Raw genomic sequence first — 22139 nt, 5'->3', positions numbered from 1 at the left:
ACAAAATGAAGCTCAAGTTTAGTCAAAATTTACGAAGAAAGAAAATAAAAAGATTAATTGATTGGGCGAAGGTCCAAATTAAAAGAAATTGCAAAACTGCCTAACCAATATTTTGCTTTTCCGAAAATTAAGTATCTCAAATTCTCAATCAAATGCCAAACCATCAACGCCTTAACTTGAAGATTGTATCTAATCTATCTAATGATAACATTGATTCGGAGGTCTTAACTTTATTTTTATGTTTTTTATTTACAAAAAATTCACTAAATTTATCAGGATTGGACCTGAGATTTAAAAAGTTCGAATCGAAGCATTAATTATAGGGTGAGGTTTAACTATATTTGAAAACTCGCCATTTAAATTTTAAAAAGTTAAGAGGATAAAAAAAGAATAACTAGAACCTTTTAACATTTGTTATAGGGTGAGGTTCGAATTCTAAATCTTTTGCAAGACAAATAACCATGCGTAATTACTAACTTAATAGGTTAGGAGTTACAATATCAAAGAGAAGATGAAAGTGAATCATTTAAGATATTTTGAGTATGTGCAAAGGCCGAGCATTAATGAAGAACTAATAACGAAGATAAATAGTTGGAACTCGAAGAAATTAAAAAGAGGGCAAGTAAGACCGAAGATGACTAGAAAAGCAAAAGTGAAAAAATATGAATGATTTAGACTTACAAGTTGAGATGTTAGAAAGTCGAAATGAATAAAGAATAAGAATTGATGTTGATGACCAATAGAACTAATATATTGTTTCATGTAGCAAACCTTTATCTATTGAGATCAAACTTTTGACACTGTTATTGTTGTTATTGTGATTGTAATCACTAACTTAGTTAGTTGGAAACTCGAGGGACTTAAAAAAGGGCGAGTAAGACCTAAAATGACTTAAATAGCAAGAGTGGCAAAGACACAAAAGATTAAGATTTACAAGTTGAGATGGTAGAAAATTTAATAAATGAAGAAAAATAGTTTATGTGGACGGTTGTTGTAACTGATGTATTGGTTCATGTTGCTGACTTCGAATTTTTTGGAATTAAAACTTTTAACATTGCTGTTGTGGTTGTAATCACTAGTATATTCTAACCCTTATAAAATTATAATATATTTACCTTTAATCCTAATAGAGTATATAACATATTCTGGGACTTTAACCATCAACTTAAATTTCAATTTTCTTCTCGTACATGATGCTAAATATTCTAATTAAAATGTATGAAAGAGATTCGAACCCGTAACATTCTGTTAAAGTTCAAAATATATATACTCCATCAAATACTCTATTAGCAAATGATTGGGATATTAATAACATAAAAAAAATAGAGCTAGAAAAGTAGGATACACATACGCGGTGGGAAATCAAGAACAAGGTCACTAAAAATTTTTGATAATAATTAATAAACCTCCAAAATTTATTAATACATCAAGAAAATTCCCCAGCCGTGGGGCTTACAACTAAACCTTAATGGTCAGCACGTTTATAAGGATATGTCCCCACACTACACAAATGAGCCAAAAAAAAGTCTTCTTTAAGAGAATCTAAACATAAATGTTAACCACGTCTTCCCATCTAGATTTTTGCCTAACCTCATTCTGTCCTTTCTATCTTTATTACTCTGCCAATTTGACTTAGCCACCCATTTTTCTGTCTATTTGCCAAATAATTAATAACTGATTAAAATAATTAGTTTGGTGAAGTAAATTTATTAACTGATTTACCAAACATTAATATTTAATGGTTTGACCCATACTGTAAAAATGCAATAACGGTCGCAATTACGATAATAAAACAGTGATGTGGTTATCATAGCACTTAAATGTTTAGTTGAATTATAAGATATCTTAAGATACGGCTGAAAATGCAAATTTTTTACACATTTACAATGCGAAATATATAAGTTTGTTTGTTTTAAAAACTTTTACAACACGACTGATGCAATACGATGCACCCTTGTTTTTCACACTATGATTTGACCCGCTCAACTAGTCCAAACACCCTATCATATAAGATTAGATACCATATATGATATAGCTAGCCATAGATTAACAAATATATCACATACATATACCAAAGTTCCCAAATTGTGTTCATTCATTCTCATTTCTTTCTCTAAGAAGTGCAAAACAAGAGAGGAAGATGGCAAGAATACATACCAAAATTCCGAGTTCGTGCTTTCGATTAAGTAAGGCTCGGATTCGATTGCGTACGCCACCGTTGCAATCGAATCCGGCCTATAATTCAATCAAAGCCACCCAAAAGAATGTAAAATATTATGAACATGAATTTGGTTCTAGCTTTAGTAGTGACACACCAAGAAGCAGTGAAGAAAATTGTCAAAAGGGAGAATCTAAAGAAGGAAATAGGATCATGGTTGTTGTAGATGGAAGCCAACAAGCTAAGGGTGCTCTTCAATGGGCATTATCTCATACTGTTCAGAAAGAGGATACTATTATTCTTCTTCATATTGCCAAGCCCTTAATATGTGGTAAATTTATTGAATTTATTATATCAATAAATCGATTTTTCTAAAGGCTTAGACAATCAATTTGCGTAATATTCTGAATTTAATAGAAGATATCATTTAGAATAGGTAAATATAATAATATTTTAAAGAATAAATAACATCAAATTTAAAATAATTATCAATTTTATTGTCTAAGCATATGCATCTAGTGCATAAGTTAGAAAATTCGTTAATAAAACATAACATGTAGATATTACATGGGTAAAGATATAAACAACTAGTAAGATTGTATACAAAAAGTTAAAAAGTAGAAATATTCAGCAAAAAATAAAAATCTATATTTATTTAATTTACATTGAAATTATAATATTTGGTAAAAAATATAATTAAATATAAATTACATTGTTGTTTGTGTAATTTCTATAAAGATCAATGATAATTTTATTTAAAAAATAAATTTAATTCTTATTTACCATCTAAAGGGTTGATCATTGTCCAACATTGTTATAGGTGATGTTGGAAAAATTAAGACACATAACTTACATGTGATCTGACATTAAATATTTAAAAAGAGATTGATCAACGTATAAGTTTGATGTATTGCTCCTCTAATTAGCATTAAATTTATGATAAATCTATTTATCAAATTTATGTGCAATCAACTTTTATGTTGCGTAAATGTTTCGTGTACAAGTCGGAATAGCAAATTTATAAGTGAATGTCATTTAGAAGTAATTTTATTGATGCAGGTCCGCATTCGGAAAGTGAGATTAATCCTAAAGTTTATGGATTCCTCTACTCATTGAAGAGTGTCTGTCAAACAAAAAGACCTGGGGTTTGTTACACTACTCTTGTTTAATATAAAATCACTTGCATATCACAACAAATACACAATAATAAATTTTCTTTTTATATATAATATATTCTAAAACGTTAAACATTATTTTAAGTATTTAATTGAGTTTGTTTTTTGAGATGGTATCAAAAGTCTAGGTTACGAGTTCGAATTTTCTCTACTCTTCCTTTTTAAATGGAATTATTAGCATCAAATTTATAGACTAATATAATTTTATGTGAAGGGACATGATGAAACTTTTTGGGGGTCGGGGCACAACCATCAACCCTATCATGGCTTAAGCAAATGGTTAAGGCCCATATATGTTACAGTTAGAATGTCTTCAACATAAAATGAGTTTTTAGTACCAAAATCATCTTTTAAATCCCAAGTAAAATTGAATAGTCTATCATACTGTCAAAAAATCAACTCAACCAAAAACTTAAACTGATGGATGAGGCCAAGATATGTTACAGATAGATCTCCATGAAATTAATAGCTTATAAGATTCATAAACTTAACCAAATCAATTTCATTTGACAGGTAGAGGTAGAAATTATAGCAATAACAGGCAAAGAAAAAGGCCCAAAAATAGTGGAACAATCAAAAGAACAGAAGGTATCTTTGCTGGTATTAGGCCACCAAAAAAGATCCAAAGCATGGAGATTTTGGATGAGATGGGCAGGAAAGAATAGAAGTAGTCAAGGGGTTGTAGATTACTGCATCCAAAATTCAGATTGTATGACAATCGCAGTACGCAGGAAGAGTAGAAAATTAGGTGGTTATCTCATTACTACTAAACGTCACAACAATTTTTGGCTCTTGGCCTAGCTATGTTCTCCATTATTAGCTTGAATTTGGCCTCGATTCAAAGGAAAAAGAAAATTAATTTATGGTCTCGAACGTTGCTCCCACCCCACACAAGAATCGGTGATTGATGTGAGGGGAAGGAGCATTGATTCAAGGCGAAACCTATTGTATATTTGAGACTTTCTTTATAAAAATTAAGTATGTTCTCTTTGATCTATTCTTAGTCGAATATTTTAGTTTGAGTTTTAGATATAAAATTTATGAAGTTAGTGAAAGAAAGTATGAATATTGTTGGATGAATTAAAAGGCCTAAACTGTAATTTACATGAGCAAAAGATATTAAATTTGTTTGACAAATGACTCTCTGGTTGGTTTTGTCTTTTTAGTTAGTGAAAAAGTTAAAAAGTATTTGATAAATGACCGATTGTCAAAAAAAAGCAACTTTCAAGCCAAATAAAAAGCTATTAAACATTTGCATTGATTTTTGGCGTTTTGACATAATTTTTCTTTAATAAATAACCAATAACTAAATTTATCAAAACTCTCTCGGTCTCACTTAAGGATGGAAGAGAAGAAGTCCTTACAAATTGTGTGTAAATCAAGAAGTGGTTAAAAAAATGGTAAAATAGTAAATTTTGTAGGGAAGTGAGAGAAATGTGTGGATAATATAAAAAGTAAGTGATTAAATGTGAACGAGAATAAAAGAAATAGTTTAGGTCATGAGCAAAAATAAAAATGAGATAAATTTAATGGGGTGAACTAAAAAAAATTGGTAAATTTCGTGGGAAAAAGAGTATACTCATAACTGCTAAGTTACACATATGAAACAATTCAATTAATATTTTTAATGGGTCGAATTAGCCCACAGCTAAAGCCACTAATAAGATAATACTTGTACAAGTATATAAATGGCTTGAAATTACTATAATTTGTGCGGCTTTTAAACTTCAACATGTTAGAATGGTGAACTAAATATCTTCATTTCAGCTATTGGATTATTAATGAGTTTGGCTGCAAGTGAGACCACTTAGAGTTTGATTAAGATTAACCTGGTTTGGGAATTGAATTTTATCTCAGTTAAAATAACAATTGGCTTTCTCAGGCAAGGTTTTAAGATCAATTCACACATACCTCTTATTCCTTTAGCCTACCCTATAATCCAAAAAAACTAACCTAGTTCACAAGCTCAGTATATGGGCTAGCCCAAACTAGCCCACACAGTAAAACTATATAAGCCCAAAGTCCAGCCCCTAAAGGTCAACCTTGCCCAATAAACTGTTTGGCCTGAATTATAGGCATGTGGGCTTATCAGCTCAGCTCAAACACTACCATATTAACTTAAAATACATAAAGTACAATGTTAAAGCTTTAACTTCAACTTATGGGTTTGAAAATGTGAACTTAGAAACATAATGTAAAAATGTGCTATCGGAAGTGATTGTAGTAATGGTAACGGCTAACGTCGTAATAGTGACGGGATAACAAGATCATGTGATTTTTGAATCATTAAATATCGAAAAAAGCCATGAGCCTATAAGTTTTTTATATCTTTACAGGTAATATCATTTCCATCGGTTTGAAAACCTTTTTAACTCAACCAATTCAGGTATGAAAGTCGATTTTTTGTTTTCGCAATATACTATTAGTTCAAGTATAATCACCTCATAGCTAGTTAAAACAACATAATGTCCAAAAGCAAGTTTTGACAAAAAAAAAAAAAAAAAAAAAAATCAAATTGTATTTCACTTATTAGAAGAGAATATAAAATGAGTTGCAATTTCTATATATAGTAAATTTGTATTTCTCTTATTAGATAATATGTGACTCATGTAGGGTTGTAATGTCAAAAATATGCAACTTTGGCCATTTTCTTATTAGAGTCAAATTTTTATACCTCCCACATGAAATTAAAGGGTATTTTTTTTTCTACTCTACCTAGAGATAATTATATGATTGTTGAGAGAGCTTTTTCGATAATATATAAATATATACTATTGTATTATGACTAAATCATATTCAATCTTATCCTGCTGAGTCCATATCGACTAATAAACAAGTTGTAGTAGATAATACGCTCCTTGTGCAATATCATGGGAAATGGATGTTGGTTGTTAATTATTCGTTATTAGATATTAATTTTTTAATTGGCTTGTTTGAGTAGTTAAAGATATAGATTGTCTGTGTTGATTTTTAAACTAGTTAGACAAACTAACTGTTTAAGGCAATATTTGGTTATTGGGTAATGAATGTTGGTTGTTTACTAGATACACTTGAATTAATTTGAGAAATTCTGGCCATGTGGTAATTCTGAGTTTTTGGCTTTTCCACAAATATTTTATGAAATTCGCGTGATAACGTTGAGGTTTCAATTTTTTCATATGGTAGACAAAATGTTAAATTTTTGGTTAAATTAATTACTTCTTTCGACTATATTTCGAAATACGTGGTTAATTAGAGTGATCACAATGTTTGTTTTTTGAAAAAATGTTATTACGTAGAGTAGAAATAGCGTAAAATTAACAAAAAACTTCCCTTTTATCTACCACATAAAAAAATTAAAATCATCACGTAAATTAAAAAAATATTTATCTACTACTCCCTCCGTTCTTTTTTGATCTTTCACTTTGTGTTTTTCACACATATTAAGGAAGATAGAATCTTTGGGTTGTAGTGGGTATTATTTTAATTAAATAGTAGTGTGAAGTAATGATTGTATTGGAAGTATGAGGTTGTAGTGGGTATTATTTTAATTAAATAGTAGTGTGAAGTAATGATTGTATTGAAAGTATGAGAGAGAAAATAATTATAAATAAAAGAAAAGGGGTACATTAAAAGAAAAGAGGGGGTTTTAAGTGGTAAAAGTGGGATAAAAACTTTCTAAAAATAAAAAGTATTCTAAAGTGAAAGAACTTTTGAAACTACCCGTTATAGTAATGTGGAAGATCAAAAAAGAACGGAGGGAGTACATAATAAACTCAAAAATTCAAAATTACAAAATAAAATTTCCCAATTAATTTTTGTCTCACATATGCGCTTCTCTTGGTTCCCACAAAATATCAATTTATTTATTTTTCTTAATTTCCACCCGAAACACGAATGAGGTAAACTTGAATATTCTGAGGTGCATTATTCATATATCGCCTTTATGAGGGGAATTTTATATTCTTTGAACAATACATGTTGACGCAACTTCGAGCTGTCCAATTGTTACGTAACTAAATCATAATAGTATAAGACTTGCAACTATTACATAATTTAATTAAAATAATACGACTAGCACTAATTTGTAGTTATTAGTTAATTATATTTGTTTATTTGATAATTAATAGATATGACTAGTTGATTTTAAAGTTGTAGCTATAACTTATTTAAAAATAATTTATTTATAATAATAATTTTTTTAACTAATTAATTCATCAAACAGTGATATAACATAACTACACAATTATTTATCTGAATTAAAATAAGCTAAAATTATTTAACAAATGATTTTGCGAAACACCCTTCAACCTTTTGCTTTTTCTGAATTTCCTACGCATTACCCACGTACCTAATCCCATTAGGATTGCTTAATGGAGAAACAAGACCCATAAACGCCTCATTTTAGGCTAAGCTTATTTTTATCTATTTCTAAAACAAAATTAAATTTAATAATCTCAATTTTTAATCATGTAATAAATTTTTTTTTTCTTATTTCAATTTTCGGGGTTTATATGATCAGATTGACTTGATGACCTATTAACACTACAATATTATGTTATTTGTCTTTGTTTTGGCTAGTTAACTTTAAATCATAAAAAAAATTAAAAAAATCAAGATGAAATAAATTAATTAATTTATGCTATATACTTGTGTGCGTTAAACCGTGCTAATGCACAATATTTTCAATAACATTAACTCTATAGTTTTTATATAGAAGCTTAAACTTAATTTTATATAGATAGTTTTGTTTTGAGTTTAATTTTAATATAATTTTATTTATCAAGCTAAATATTATAACATTAAAAATTAAAAACGAAAAAATCTAAAATGGAATACGGGTTTGTCGATAAATTTTATCTGTAGCTTTGTCCGTAAAGGGGAATACTGTAGCACACATAATTGTTAGCAAGATGGGGTACGAAACCTGCTCAAGAAAAGATTTGTATGAACTTTTTTCTCTGTTTTAGGGTTATCGTAGAGTTTGATCTAATATAATTGTACGGGTTCTACTCGAAAAAAAAATACTTTTAGCAACTCTCTAATCAACTCAGTTAATTACTTAATCACAAAAATTTTTAAATGAGACAGTCTCACGAGACTATCTTTGTTGAACTAACCTATTATTATGTAGATCACTTGGTTAATTAGGAATATGAATTAATTATATAGGTCTATCTCATGCTGAAACTGTCTCAGACAAGACAATTTATAAATTAATAGGCGACTTGTTTTATATTATTACTCCCTCCTATTCAGCCTAACTGTCCCATTTGACTTTTCACACTTGTCGAGGTAGCATTTTAACTCTTAATATCTCAAATTATTCTTAATTAAAAATTATAAAAAGTTGATATTAATAATCCTAGTATTGAGATGAATCAAACAAAATCCTACATGACTATGTTTTAACTTATAGATTAAGAGTAAAATACAAATTATGAGTGATAAGCAAATAGTGCCAAAAAAATGGGACAATTAGGTTGAATAGGAGGTAGTATTATAATCACAAAAACTTGGACGAGACCGTCGCAAGTTATGACGAAATGTGTGACGGCCCATTTCACGCGCATGTAACAACATTTTAATTTTCTGGGCATATATCAATTTTAATCTTAAATTATTTAAAATATCAATAATTAAAATTATATCTTTTAGATCAAAATTAATATCTTTAAGATAAAAATTGAAAAATACCCATAAAATAAAGAAAATGCCAAGTTATTGGGTAAATTGTCGATTTTGCGGTTATAAATATGAAACTAGGGAACCCCTTAACTTACAAAAATAAGAAAGTTAATAGAGTAAATAAAATCCTGTTGGAGTAGATGGGAAAAGGGTGGGCAATAGCATTGCATGGTGGTGCAGGAGATATTCCAATTAATCTTCCCCAAAACAAAAAGGAACCCCGTGAATCTGCTCTTCTCCATTGTCTTCAACTTGGAATTTCTGCTCTCAAAAATGGCCGTTCTCCTCTTGATGTTGTTGAACTTGTGGTACCTTTTCTTTTTTCCTTTTTTTCTATCATTTTTGTTGATTTTTTTCTTCTACAAGACAGGGCCATATCCAAGATACTAATATGTTAATCTCTACGTAGACTCACTTAATCTAATATTAATAGATTGATAGATTCAGATTGCTGAGTGATTGCTTTTGGTGTTTGTTAAGATTTAGGCGCAGGGTTTTCATAATCCAATCACTGTTAATATTTTTATTGTTTTATAGATTTCTGTTTTAGAAGTTGATTTTGGGTTTTATTCTTTCATTTTGATTTCATCTTCCCAATTTTTTGATTGAAATTCATAAATATTGATCATAATTTTTCAACATACTTCCTTTGTATTCTTGCAACATGAACCCACCATAGTATTGAGAAAAAGTGGAGTAGTTTTGTTTTGGTGCTGGTGCCTATTTCAAATCAGTTACTACTCCTGTGTGTTTTTAGGTGAAAAGTAGTGGAATAGGGAATTAGTTTGGTGAAAAAGTGGATAAAATATGTGGGACAAATAAATGGAAAGTGATGCTAATTCAGAGCGATAAAAGGAAGTATTTTGTTGTCTCTTTGGATTTTGCCCTCTATTTTTGGGATGCCTTTCTATGGCAAATGAAGCAAAATCTAGGACGATGTAGAACAAAACAACAATATTCTATTATCATAATGCCATTAGAGGGCTTCCACGGTTCTACATGGATGAGTTGGTAGCAAACATTATCTGTAACTTTCACCCAAAATAAAAAGTGCATATTATATACGAGTTATTTTATTATAGTACATTATAGTCCAATACCGAAGAACTATAAAACTTTAACCCCCATCGAAATAAGCGACACTAGGGAACAAAGTAGAAACCAGGTGTGTAGGAAAAAGTATATATACACAATGGATTGATTCAGGATTTTGGGTTGTATCTTTGGTAGTTATCAACAGGGTATTTATAGGATGTGTAAAGTGTCCGACTGCTCCTTAAATTAAGAGGCTTCAAATATTTGTTCAAATTGTTAGCATTGATTTAAATACTTTTCTTAGGTGGTAAGATTGTGAATGTTTTTAAAATAAACTGGACTTTAAAAATTATTATGTATTTTGCTCCGCTCTTTCTCTATCGAGTTCTGTTTTCAGCTTAGCCTCATAGAAAAAAAATGAAAATAAACAACTTTGATCTGTTTTCTTATGTTCATGATTTTGATTTTATGATGTATACATTTTTTAATTCATGGGGAAGAAGGATTTATTGAGTACATGGACTTGAACAGGTAATGGAATTAGAAAATCATCCATTGTTTAATGCTGGGAGGGGATCAGTCTTAACTACTGAGGGAACTGTTGAAATGGATGCAAGTATAATGGATGGTAAGACCAAGAAATGTGGTGCTGTTTCTGGTGTTAAAACTGTTAAAAATGCTGTTTCTCTTGCGCGTTTGGTTATGGAGAAGACGCCTCATGTGTATCTCGGTTTTGAAGGAGCCGAGGCATTTGCTAGGGAACAAGTTAGTACAACTATAACCTTCTATCGTTTTTTGTCGACAATTTCGATTGTCCATTTTCGAGAATTCATTTCCTTCATTTGAGTTCATTGCAGTCAGTTATATCAATTATTTTCAGTAAAATTTATGTGAAACAGGTCGTTGAAACTGCCAATCAAAGTTATTTCATCACACCAGCAAATGTTGAAAGGCTACAACAAGCTAAAGAAGCAAATAGGGTTCAGGTATAATCACGTATCTTACTTTCTGTCACACTTATTAGCGCGTAGCATAAATTTGATGATTAGGGATCAGGGTTTTTGAGCATGTTCAAGATATTCGATTACAAAGGTTGCCTAGATTAAGGATCTCAATTGTTAGTTGACATTACTTTTGATTTGGTAAAATAATTGGGGATTGTGTATTTCGCTTGTCCAATGTGAAGGATGATTGTGAAGGTAGGAGTAGAAAACGTCAAACGATATGAAGGATTTAGACTTATAGGTTGAGATGCTGACTGAAAATCAAAACGAATAGAGAAGAAGATTCATATGGATGACCACTAGAATTAATCTAATTGGTTCATGTAGCCGACTCCCATGATAATTATTAGCCTTCTAATTCAATCATGTTGAATATGTCGATTTGAACTAGCTTAGCCATTTGCGACTAATGTTTGTTCTATGAACGGTATTACTCTTTGAAGCTAGACTATACTAGGCCAATTGCAAAAGAAGTGAAAGTAGAAACGCACATTGCAAATGGCGACAGCCAAATAGGCACAGTTGGGTGCGTTGCTGTTGATGCTGACGGCAACTTGGCTGCTGCAACATCAACAGGGGGTGTTGTCAATAAAAGGATTGGAAGGATCGGAGATTCACCAATAATTGGCTCGGGCACATATGCCAACACTTATTGTGCTGTCTCTTGCACCGGAGTAGGGGAAGACATCATACGAGGAACGATTGCACGAGATGTGGCTGCGCTTATGGAGTACAAAGGTCTTTCCCTTAAAGAAGCGACCTCTTATGTCATTAAAAACGGTGCACCAGAAGGCACTTTCGGACTGGTTGCTGTATCCGCCACAGGCGAGATTGCTATGCCTTTCAATACTACCGGGATGTTTCGTGCTTGCGCATCTCAAGATGGTTACAGTGAAGTTGCCATACATTGATTATTGTAGGATGAAGTACTATCTCTAATAAATTCATATGCCTTGGAAATGTGAATATTTGCTGTTAAGGATTTGCTTCCTGTACTGTAACACACACCTAAAGTTATTTTTTAGCCAAGATTTTTCATTTTTCAATTGGTATGGATGTGAACTTCTAAACAAGAATATTTTTTGGGTTTGAGTGCTTACAATCTTTCATGGCGTGTTTTAAATTGACTCATTTAGATACAAGGGTGTCTTTAAATATTGTCTGGGTTTGTGTGCTTACAAATTTCTAGATTTCATTGTACAAGTGACTAGAGATTGGTATGGGTGTAGATGACTAGATTCTGACTCAAATTCGTTGATTTAAGTATTTTCTCAAGTTTTTAAATTAACATGTGACTTTAAACACTCAAATACATTTCAAAAATAAAGACAAAAATATATCATGTAAAAAAAAGTTAGTTTTTCATTTTACAAATCTAGAGACTCTAAGTCAATTTTTGGAATCTAACGGTTTAAATCAAGTAATGAGTCTAAAGAAAAATTTATAGTATTCAAATCTGGGATATGTAAGATTCAACTTAGGTTTGTTCCATGAACATTCCGTTTAACCATATATTCCTCCTAGCCTACTTTTTCCAATCCTAGTGAGATTGTGAAAATTTGAGCAAAATGAGCTTTTTTTCTAAAAAATTCTCAAAATAAGCTTGGGAAAATATTATTTCCAAAAACAAGCATCTCCCTGGATTTTGTAAGATTCAATTTAGATTTGATCCATGTCCATCCCGACTAACCAGTTATTCCTCCTAGCCTACTTTCAATCCCGGTGAGATCGATACGCTATGTTCCAATAATCTCACATTATAACTCTTATTATCGTAATTTTAATGAGATGAAGAAAGTATTCAACCGAGTATTAATCAACCACCTTGATAATTGAAACACAAAAACTCTTATTGAGCCCTTACTAGGTGTTAAGAGGGGCTTCCACATTAAATTGCAAAGGTTGTAACCGTACCATTGTATCAACTCAACATATGAAAAACAAGAGGGTTTCCATCTATCATAAGAACAATTACAATTGCTACCCAAAATTGTGATTTTATTACACATTGCTACAAAATAAATAAGAATAAGAATCTACAACTATATAAAAGGCCAAAAATTATGAATTCCACAAGCCAAAAATGAATGGTACAATTTATGGCCACCTAAATCTATAAAAGCAACTTCCTCTATTAGTGTATTTATATAGAAGTATATGTAAATTGAGGAACTAAGAGTGTACCAATACGAGATCCTAATGAAGCCGAAATTCCATCTGACTCTACAATTCGTTGAATTGCAAGCTCCGGTGCTTTAGACTGCAGAACGTATCAGCAAACAACCAAAAATATTCCGGTATTCAACTAGTGACACACTTTTGAAGGTACGTAGTGCTCTGATTCACGTATCGATCCCATAGAGGTTTGTATCGGCCAATGGCTAATTTAAGCCATGGCTTCATGTTCCCATTGAAATGAATAACAGCTGCAGTGTCTATCAAACGGTTATCGATGTTTGGATCATACCCTAATCCAAGTACATGCCATCGTCGATCAAGTGGCTCGGTGAGTCCATAAAAACTGAGAAGTCCGGGTGGAAGAGTACCCAACTTCCACAATGATCGGTCTTGATTTTGTTCCATCCAGTACTGATAACGTCCAGTTACGTTTGCTTTTCTCCACGCAATCAAATCGAAAACATTCATGCCGAATGCCCATCCACAAGCCTGAGGATCAAACTTTGAGCTGATTATCGGGTTTGAAAAGTTGAGATATTTATAATACCGATGAAATGCTTCGAGGCAAGTTTCTACGGCTCCATTCACATTTCCGTGCAAGTCCAATGAGAAAAGTGGGGTCAGATCCTTTTGGACAACCACATCATCATCAAGGAGAACTATTTTCTCTAGCTGCGGGTGAATGTCGGGTACATAGAACCGAAGGTGGTTCAATAACGACAGGTATTTCGGGTTCCTAACCTTGGGCTCACCTCCGAAATCTTGTAACCCATCGAAGTAGTAGGCCTGTGAATCAGGATCAAGCAGCTGTTTCAGAACCGGAGAGTAAGAAGAATTCAACCAAGTAAACTCCTCGATGTTCTGAACCTGTATTGTTGCGCCTTTGAAATCATTGCTAAGAAACCAAGCCCGCATAGCACCATATGTGACACCATCGGTAACTATGTGAAAGACGAGCTGCTTTGGATGGTCAGTGTTGGAGACGGTCGAGTTGACAACTACCGAAACACCAAGCAAATTATCAGAAAATATGCAGAAATGATACAGATTGTTATCCAAAAGGCGGGGAGAATTCATGTTCTCCTCCACTAGCGTCTGCAATGACGGCTGCTTCAGCCAATCAGCCATCAGTTTAACGTTCAAGCAATGAAGGCTCTTCGGTAATGATTCGACAGCCAACTGTCCGAAAATGACACTCTGAACAGTTGCTGCACGTGCACGCTCCTCGAGTGCTTGAATGTGAGATTTCATAGTCATTATTGTGGTTGCTATGTCGTAGTGTGCATCCTGTGACTTGAAGATAAGAGAGGTAAGGCTCTTAATTATAGGTTCGGCTTCGTTTAATGATACGGGTTCTCCTCTTATTGCAGCTTTTGAAAGCAGAAGTTGGGAACTTCTTATCGTTGAGCTGAGTTCCCAAGCAAGCTGAAGGTTGTTGTGCTCTTTCGCGATGATAACATATGCCTTCGCTAGGGTTATTTGATCAGCTAATTGTCTTACGACTGAACCTGAACTTAATAATTGATCGGTAAAATTTAGTTGCTCCCGAACAGTTTCTATTATGTCATCTTTGTCCTGTCAATAAAGCCATCAACCACTATTAAGACACTGCAAGTTATAAACCAATCATTCGGCAGCATCTCTGAACTTTAAACTTCCAGGCTTAGACAACAATCAAAGGTAGGTTACACCCATTTAGATGATAAGTTTCGGTAGTTTAGATATTAAATCCAACTTCATTTTATTCGTTTTCTCATTGTGGGACATTTAGAGTAGCGTAAAATTGTTAAACTAGCTTCTTTGTGTTCAGCCCACAACTGCAAGTACACCATACGCTTGCGGTAAATAAAATTCACATCAGCAAGTTACAAAAGGATAGTTGCTGGTCACAAGACTCCCAAAATTTCTCCCCATAAAGAGTCCTAAACTCATCACATACACAATAAAACTTTATACCTTATACTTTCTTACTAAAACCGATGCATTGTGTTATCGTCTACGTGGATGATAGAACTAATTTCACGAGAAATATAGCAGTCATCTAAGTAAGAACATCTAAAACCTTAAGTTAGAAGGGTTTTAAGATTAATAAAGAAGAAAAATAGGAAGTTCGCTATATAACAAGTACATTTGTTACAATTTACCAAGTTCATACACATGGTCAGCCTAATATCTTAACCAATGATAACATAATTCGACAGTTAGTTCGCTTTTTGAATTCACGATTGGCTCAAAATGACCCCACAAGTAAGCCCAAAACCGACCATAATTCGCTTTTCTTGATTCGCGATTCCCAAATGAATCATGTGACAGTGCTCTTAACCATTCAATTTTGGCAGGGAATGTGTGTGTTAAGAGAAACGAGTATGGAAAAACCCGACCTTAAAAGGGTAGCTACTAATGAAAGCACAAAGCTTTTTGGTCATAAGATGAGGAACAATATTTACGACTTAAAAACAGAACTCCGCAAAATTCTGAAAAACTGGACCCCGTGCGGCTGTGTACACAAGATAATAGACATTCGTGCAACATCACTACTATATATAATAACACCCGGAAGGAAAAGGCATGTCATATATTTCTATAAAGCATGAATTTTACATCCACTAACATATCTTTGCAATCACTAAATCCAAAATATCTATACGTACTACTACAGGAAGCTCCCTTCATGTCTACATAACTGTAATCTTAGTTGGCTCACAGCTCCCATTCCGAATGGTAGCACAACTGGTTTCGAGAGAAAACGGGACAATTGGAGTTGGAAAAGGACGATGATTAGAGAAGGTTTACAAAATTATCTTTTGAAAAGAATAAAAAGGAAACCTATTAGATTAAAGACATGAAATTTAAACCTGTATTGATAAAAAATAGTCTCCTAGAAACAATGTTTTAAGACAATTATTCGGTGCTACAGCCTACACTCATCCATGTGAACTATACATTACACTCCATTACCCAACGCCACTAGGTGGCTCAATCAAGAAGAGTATTCCATCAATACAAATAGAAGAAAAGATCATATTCCATTACACCTCTTGCAAAAATTCAAGTGAAGGTTTGCCTCTGTGGAACACTTCCCAGGACACTCGCTATGTATGGATGCCATAGTGTAAAAGTGCGATAACAGATGCGATCGCGGTAAAACAAAACGGTGTTGCGGTAACGGGAGTGATGTGGTTATTGTAACGCCTAAATATTGGTCGAATCCTAAGATATCCCTAGATAGTTGATACGGCCCAAAATGCGGTTTTTTCACACCTTTGAAACGCGGGAAATATCAGTTCGTACTTCGTATGTTTAGAAAACCTTTACGATGCTTTCGATGCGATGTGATGCGGCCTTGTTTTAACCTTATGATGAACGCTTTGTGTACGGAGTTGTGTATCATATTCCAGCAATGAATTTTAAAAATACTTACAAGAACTTTATAAAACCACTTATGGAATGATTGAATAACATAACCACCAACCAAAAAATCCAGCTTTATAAGTAGACCATTAGTAGTCTTCTATTCTAATCTCAATTCTCACCTATATAGTTACTACCCAAAACTCATTTGTCCCACTCAGTTAGCAACATTTCAATTTTGATACAGCTATTCAATCTTAATGTAGCAAATTAAACTAGACATATAGTACATTGATGAGTTACACCCACAAACAAAAATGACAAGCACCCAATCACAACTTTTATCCATCAAACATTCAAGTAAACAAGAAAGTCAAATTTAATTAATTTAATCTACATTCTTATCAAACAAAGGAAAATGAACTGATTACTTATCAAGTAGGATGAGAAAATGAATCATACCAGTGTCGGCTGAGAAACATGATCTTGATGATAATTATGTTGAACAAAAAACAAAAAAATCCCAACAAATAAAAACAATCCAAGGAGTGTCCAGATCCAATTGATAATCTTTCTTCGGCGCCGAAGATCGGCAGCCCTTCGCCGCATCTTCCGCCCCAAAAATCACCCAAAACTCAACAATCAAAGATTACCCAAAAACCCATGATTTAAATCACCATCAAAATGATCAATTTGATTGATTAAAAGCCAAAAAAATAAAACCCAATTCAGTATATGTGTTGAAAACAAAAACCCAATATAGTATAACCCAATACAGAGGCAAAGGAAGAGAAGAAGATTCAATTCGGACTGGGATACTGAAATGCAGATGAAATCTACAACATTAATTTACTCCTATGTCGGAGATGACAATGGCGGGGAAGGAGTCGGAGAAGAGGAAGTGAGAAATGGGAAGTTGAAAGAGCATCTGCACAGCACACATGATTACATGTGCCAGGGCGACTGTGGTTTTGGCCATTACTCCTATTTTATTTTAGTATATCCATTTTAAAAAAAGGAAAATTTTAATAAAAATCTCAATATTTGATCAATACATAAAAATTTCACACTTAAATCATTTATTATCTAAGGTATTTTTTATTGCATATTTAAGAGTGTATAATTGCACTCAACTTTCTTATTATTGTCCAACGTATCTACGTCAATAAAGTATCTTAAAAACTAATATATTTACTAATAAGTAAAGCAACTGAAAAGAATTTTAGATTGAAAAATAATATAAAGATGAGAGTTTATGTATTAATTAAAATTAGAAATTTATATATAATAAAGATGCGATTTTAAATTTTTATTTTTTTTAATGTATCTATTTTTTTGAGGGGTTGTTTGAAAAGTGGGAGAATGGTGAGACTTTATATGAGAACTAATGGTGGGAATGTAGTGAATATTTGCTAAACGTAATGCTTAAATTAATCAAAGTTTTCAATTTGAGTCAACAAAATTATCATTTTCACATAATATTCTATGTAAGCTAAAAATGGATAACGAAATTAGTAGGCATAGAATCATTGATAATGTCAGTGTTCTATTTGATAAAAATGCTAACATTGCTAGCTTTTTTCGTTGCTATAACTTATTCAGTTTTTTTAGAGGAAAAAGCGTCACTCTAACAAATCCTCTTAAGAGCCTAATATAAGTCCAACCCTTAGAAAAGGTCCTGACCTAAGAACATTTGAAGTTTTATTCTATCCCTTTGAAGTTGAGTCTTGTGCAGACACTTTAGTCATCACTCAACAGGATATCCTTAATATGAGTCAGACCATTAGAAATTCCTCAACCTAAAGATTTCAATAAACATTACTCGACTTGAAGAGCCTAGTCTGAGTGATACTAATTCCTTGACATGTCAGTTTATCATCGGTGTCCACGCAAGATTTCAAGCAAGCTAAATGGACAATACCACATACTTTTAACTCGTTCATACATATTAATTTCCTTTTATTATTATTCATACAACTTAATGTGTTTCTTTATTTATTACCAAATTTTTGTGTTATTCTTAAAAACACACAATTTACATTTGATGCAGAACATTGACTTTTGACTTGCTGATTGGTCAATTAGCCAAAAGGGTATTTGGTAAATGACTTTTGAGTTAGCTGAAAAATTGACTTTTAAGTCAAAATAAAAATGCTACTTCAATTAACTTTGTTGTTGGTTTTTAGATTGATGACCTACTTTTCTCCATATAGTTAACTTTGTCAATTAGCATAGAAATCAATAAAAATAACAAACATTTTCAACTGATTAAAAAAGTCAATAATCAATTGCAAAAATCCCATGGACAAAGGGACAATAAGAAAATGTCAAAGTTAGTTGGTTTGATGGACCCCACATCAAACAAAATGGGTTTGCAATCTTTGCATTTGTCGAAGCCTAATGCTATATGGGCTATGGACTTTTCCATGCTGCCTTGGTGAATACATCCGTACAATCGCTTCCTCACTTTGGTCCACACAAATTCTATCCATCGTTCTCATTCCATTCCAAGCTTCACTCATTACATATCATAATATCACATTGGCTCTTGGGAGTATGTGAAAATCAACAACTCATATCTGAACAATCATATGTGTAGAGTAAAAGTTAAGATTAAGAATCATGCTTATGATTGTCGATTCACTCCTTGACTCCTTTCTCTCTTACTATACTCTCAAATAGAAGAAATTGTCGATAATAAATTAAATTTTATTCATTCACTTAAAACAAATTCATCTATTGTATATCTTTAAATGAATTTGGCAATTGAATATATTTGGAAAAAATAAACCCGGCCATCTAGTATTTATAATCATATTCAAATACTTTTTATTAGTGATTAAACAACTAGGATTAAACAATAGTTGAATTTATTTTAAATGATTATGCTAAATAGTGAATAGGTGAATTTATTTGAAAATAAACAATATAATAATTATCTTTATTTTTTGCGAATCAAGCAAAAATATTGTTTTAAGGTTAGATAACAATTTGTATCATTCTCCAAGGTGTAAGAGCTATACTCCTCGTAAACTAAAAGAAACATTGTAGTATAAATGTTCATATATCATTCTCATGGTAATGAAAAATTGATAATAAAAAAAAAATTCTTAACTTTTCATTATCACTTAATACTATATCTCCAAATAGTAGTGTATTAAAATAAATTTTGTTTAGCAAATGAAATTATTGAAATGCAACAAATATGAACATTAAATTTATTAAAAAATATTTAGAAAATATGATACTAAATTTTAATTACCATTTTCACTATTTAAAATCAACAACCAAACGGATCTCGTACTTTTCTAAACTTACTCATAGTTGAACTGAGTGAACGACTAAAGTGATTGAATTGCAATAAGAATAAAAGTGATGCACTAAACTCAAGTAAACTTGGTAAAAAAAAAAAAACTATTTAGATATACAAAACCCTTAAATCTTCATTTAGTTTGTATAGAAATGTGTAGTCAAAACCATTTATGTTTTTTACTAATAATATACATTGGATTTCAGTGTTTGTGTGTTATTTAGTTTAACAAATATACAAATACATACACTTATTTGAATTTTAATATCTTTAATTTAACATAATTAAAAATTAAAAAACTTTAATATTAATAATATTTTAATTAATCCGAATCAAATAATATTTCATATAGGTAATAGTGGAATAATAATGATAGAAGTAGAAACGGAAGATATCTCATAGAAGTATTAGGTTAGATATTTGTAAGGGCAACTTTGAGGAGACAAGTCCAAATGAGGTACTACCCATAACCAAATTTGCTAACTTGGCCACAAAACATGAGAATCACTTGTTTATATCATGTCCAATTGTCCTCAAACTCAAGTTGTTTGGTGTTTTGCCTTTTAAATGAATTTTAAATGGCCATTTAATTACTTACACAGTTATAAAATCGGTCATGTCTAAGTGTTATATATATCCAACGGATATTTTATGATATACCACGAGTTTTTTCGAAATTCACCACACAAAATATTTTAATTCATCATATACTATTGAGTTTTCATCCGTTAGCACAGAATACTATTAATGACAATTGCCGTTGGTGTACCGTTTATGGTAAATTATTAATTCACCATCTACCATTAATTTTTTTTTGGCGTCAAATACCATTTTTTGCGTCAAATCTGACGATAGCTAAAAACACAATTGCTGAATTTTCGGAACACAAGTCTTTGATGGGGTTGAACGTGATCGATTTTGGTTGATTTCTTGCCTTCGATCACGTTCTAAATTGAAAGAAATTAAAGTGGTACATGATTTCAGTTTGACGAGTAAAATGAAAATATATGTGTTTGTAGATAATAATTTGATTAATAGGTATTTGAGATTTGGGAAGTTAGAGGAAGCCCGTAAGGTGTTCGATGAAATCTTTAAACGAAGTGTTGCTTTTTGGAATGCAATGCAAAATGGGTATTTGAAATTTGGTTTTTTAAGAGTTTATGAAGTCGGGTATTGAAGTAAATGGGACGATGTATGTGTGTGTGTTGATTTTGTGTGGAAAGAGGCTGAATTATGAGCTAAGCAAGCAAGTTCATGCTTGTATAATCAAAGGTAGAAAGAGCAATTTGATTGTAGAAAGTGGTACTTTGTATTTCTAGGCACAATCTGGTGAATTTCAAAGTGTTTTACAAATCTTCGATAGGATAAACAAGCGGGATATAGTGCTTGAACTACAATGATCACTTCTTGCTCGCAACAGGGTTACAGTGAGAAAGCGCTCTCACTGCTATCACGAATGCTGGTCAATAGATATTTTCTGAATGAACATACTATATGTAGTGTTTTGAAGGCATGTGGAGAAGAAAAGGCACTAAAATTTGGAAGACAATTGCATGGTATTGCAGTTAAGAAACTGATCAGAAACAATGTTTATATTGGTATTTTTTTAGTGAACAGTGTTTAGTGTCAAGTTGTTTTTGAACAAAATGTTAACTACTTGGTTTGTATGACACTTCTTTTGTTTATCATAATTCCAACGGCTATATTTTTAAAAAAATGGTATTTGACGCAAAAAAAAAAATTAATGGTATATGGTGAATTAATAATTTACCACAAACAGTACATTAACGGCAGTTGTTATTAATGGTATTCTGTGCTAACGAATGAAAACTCAATGGTATATGGTGAATTAAAACATTTTGTGTTGTATATGGTGAATTTCGAAGAAACTCAGTAGTATATCATGAAATATCCGTATATTCAATATATCTCGGCTATAGAAGTTATGATCAAAGTATATGGAAAGGGATAAACGACGACAATCACTCCATTTTACTTCCCGTTCTATTACACTTACTAATGAATAATGATTATAGTGACATGTTTTCACACAATATATCACGATTGGATACGAGTATTTCAGAATGAATTGCCTAGTCATCAAGTCATCATTAGACAAAAGATTATAATTTATAAATTTACCCCACTTTAAGAATCCATGAAAAACTCAGTTTTCTTCAAAGCCAAGTCTTGTGAAAGACCAACTTCTTATTTCTTATTATAAGACTCACTACAAGACTTGTATAGTTTACACCTTAATA

The 22139-nt window shown here is 31.8% G+C and overlaps 3 protein-coding genes across 3 annotated transcripts; 2 read left to right on the top strand and 1 right to left on the bottom strand.

The window, feature by feature from the left end:
• The first annotated feature begins 2056 nt into the window (after positions 1–2056).
• Positions 2057–4441, top strand: LOC130799721 (uncharacterized). Its single transcript, XM_057662923.1, has 3 exons — positions 2057–2489; positions 3218–3303; positions 3847–4441. The coding sequence occupies exons 1-3, from the start codon at positions 2141–2143 to the stop codon at positions 4132–4134; spliced, it is 723 nt and encodes a 240-aa protein (XP_057518906.1). The 5' UTR covers positions 2057–2140; the 3' UTR covers positions 4135–4441.
• A 4652-nt stretch (positions 4442–9093) lies between these two features.
• Positions 9094–12196, top strand: LOC130800287 (isoaspartyl peptidase/L-asparaginase 1). The gene is made up of 4 exons (XM_057663744.1): positions 9094–9308; positions 10567–10800; positions 10935–11021; positions 11483–12196. Exons 1-4 carry the CDS (start codon positions 9141–9143, stop codon positions 11948–11950), a joined length of 957 nt encoding a protein of 318 aa, XP_057519727.1. The 5' UTR covers positions 9094–9140; the 3' UTR covers positions 11951–12196.
• A 736-nt stretch (positions 12197–12932) lies between these two features.
• On the bottom strand, positions 12933–17537 carry LOC130799891 (hexosyltransferase GAUT11). The gene is made up of 2 exons (XM_057663168.1): positions 17031–17537; positions 12933–14792 (listed from the first exon to the last, which is right to left on the bottom strand). Exons 1-2 carry the CDS (start codon positions 17175–17177, stop codon positions 13341–13343), a joined length of 1599 nt encoding a protein of 532 aa, XP_057519151.1. The 5' UTR covers positions 17178–17537; the 3' UTR covers positions 12933–13340.
• Positions 17538–22139: the final 4602 nt, after the last annotated feature.

This window comes from Amaranthus tricolor, chromosome 14 (assembly GCF_026212465.1).
Source record: "Amaranthus tricolor cultivar Red isolate AtriRed21 chromosome 14, ASM2621246v1, whole genome shotgun sequence".
Taxonomy (NCBI): Eukaryota; Viridiplantae; Streptophyta; class Magnoliopsida; order Caryophyllales; family Amaranthaceae; genus Amaranthus; species Amaranthus tricolor.
Note: the sequence above shows the minus strand (reverse complement) of the source record. Positions and strands in the feature narration are given on the sequence as shown.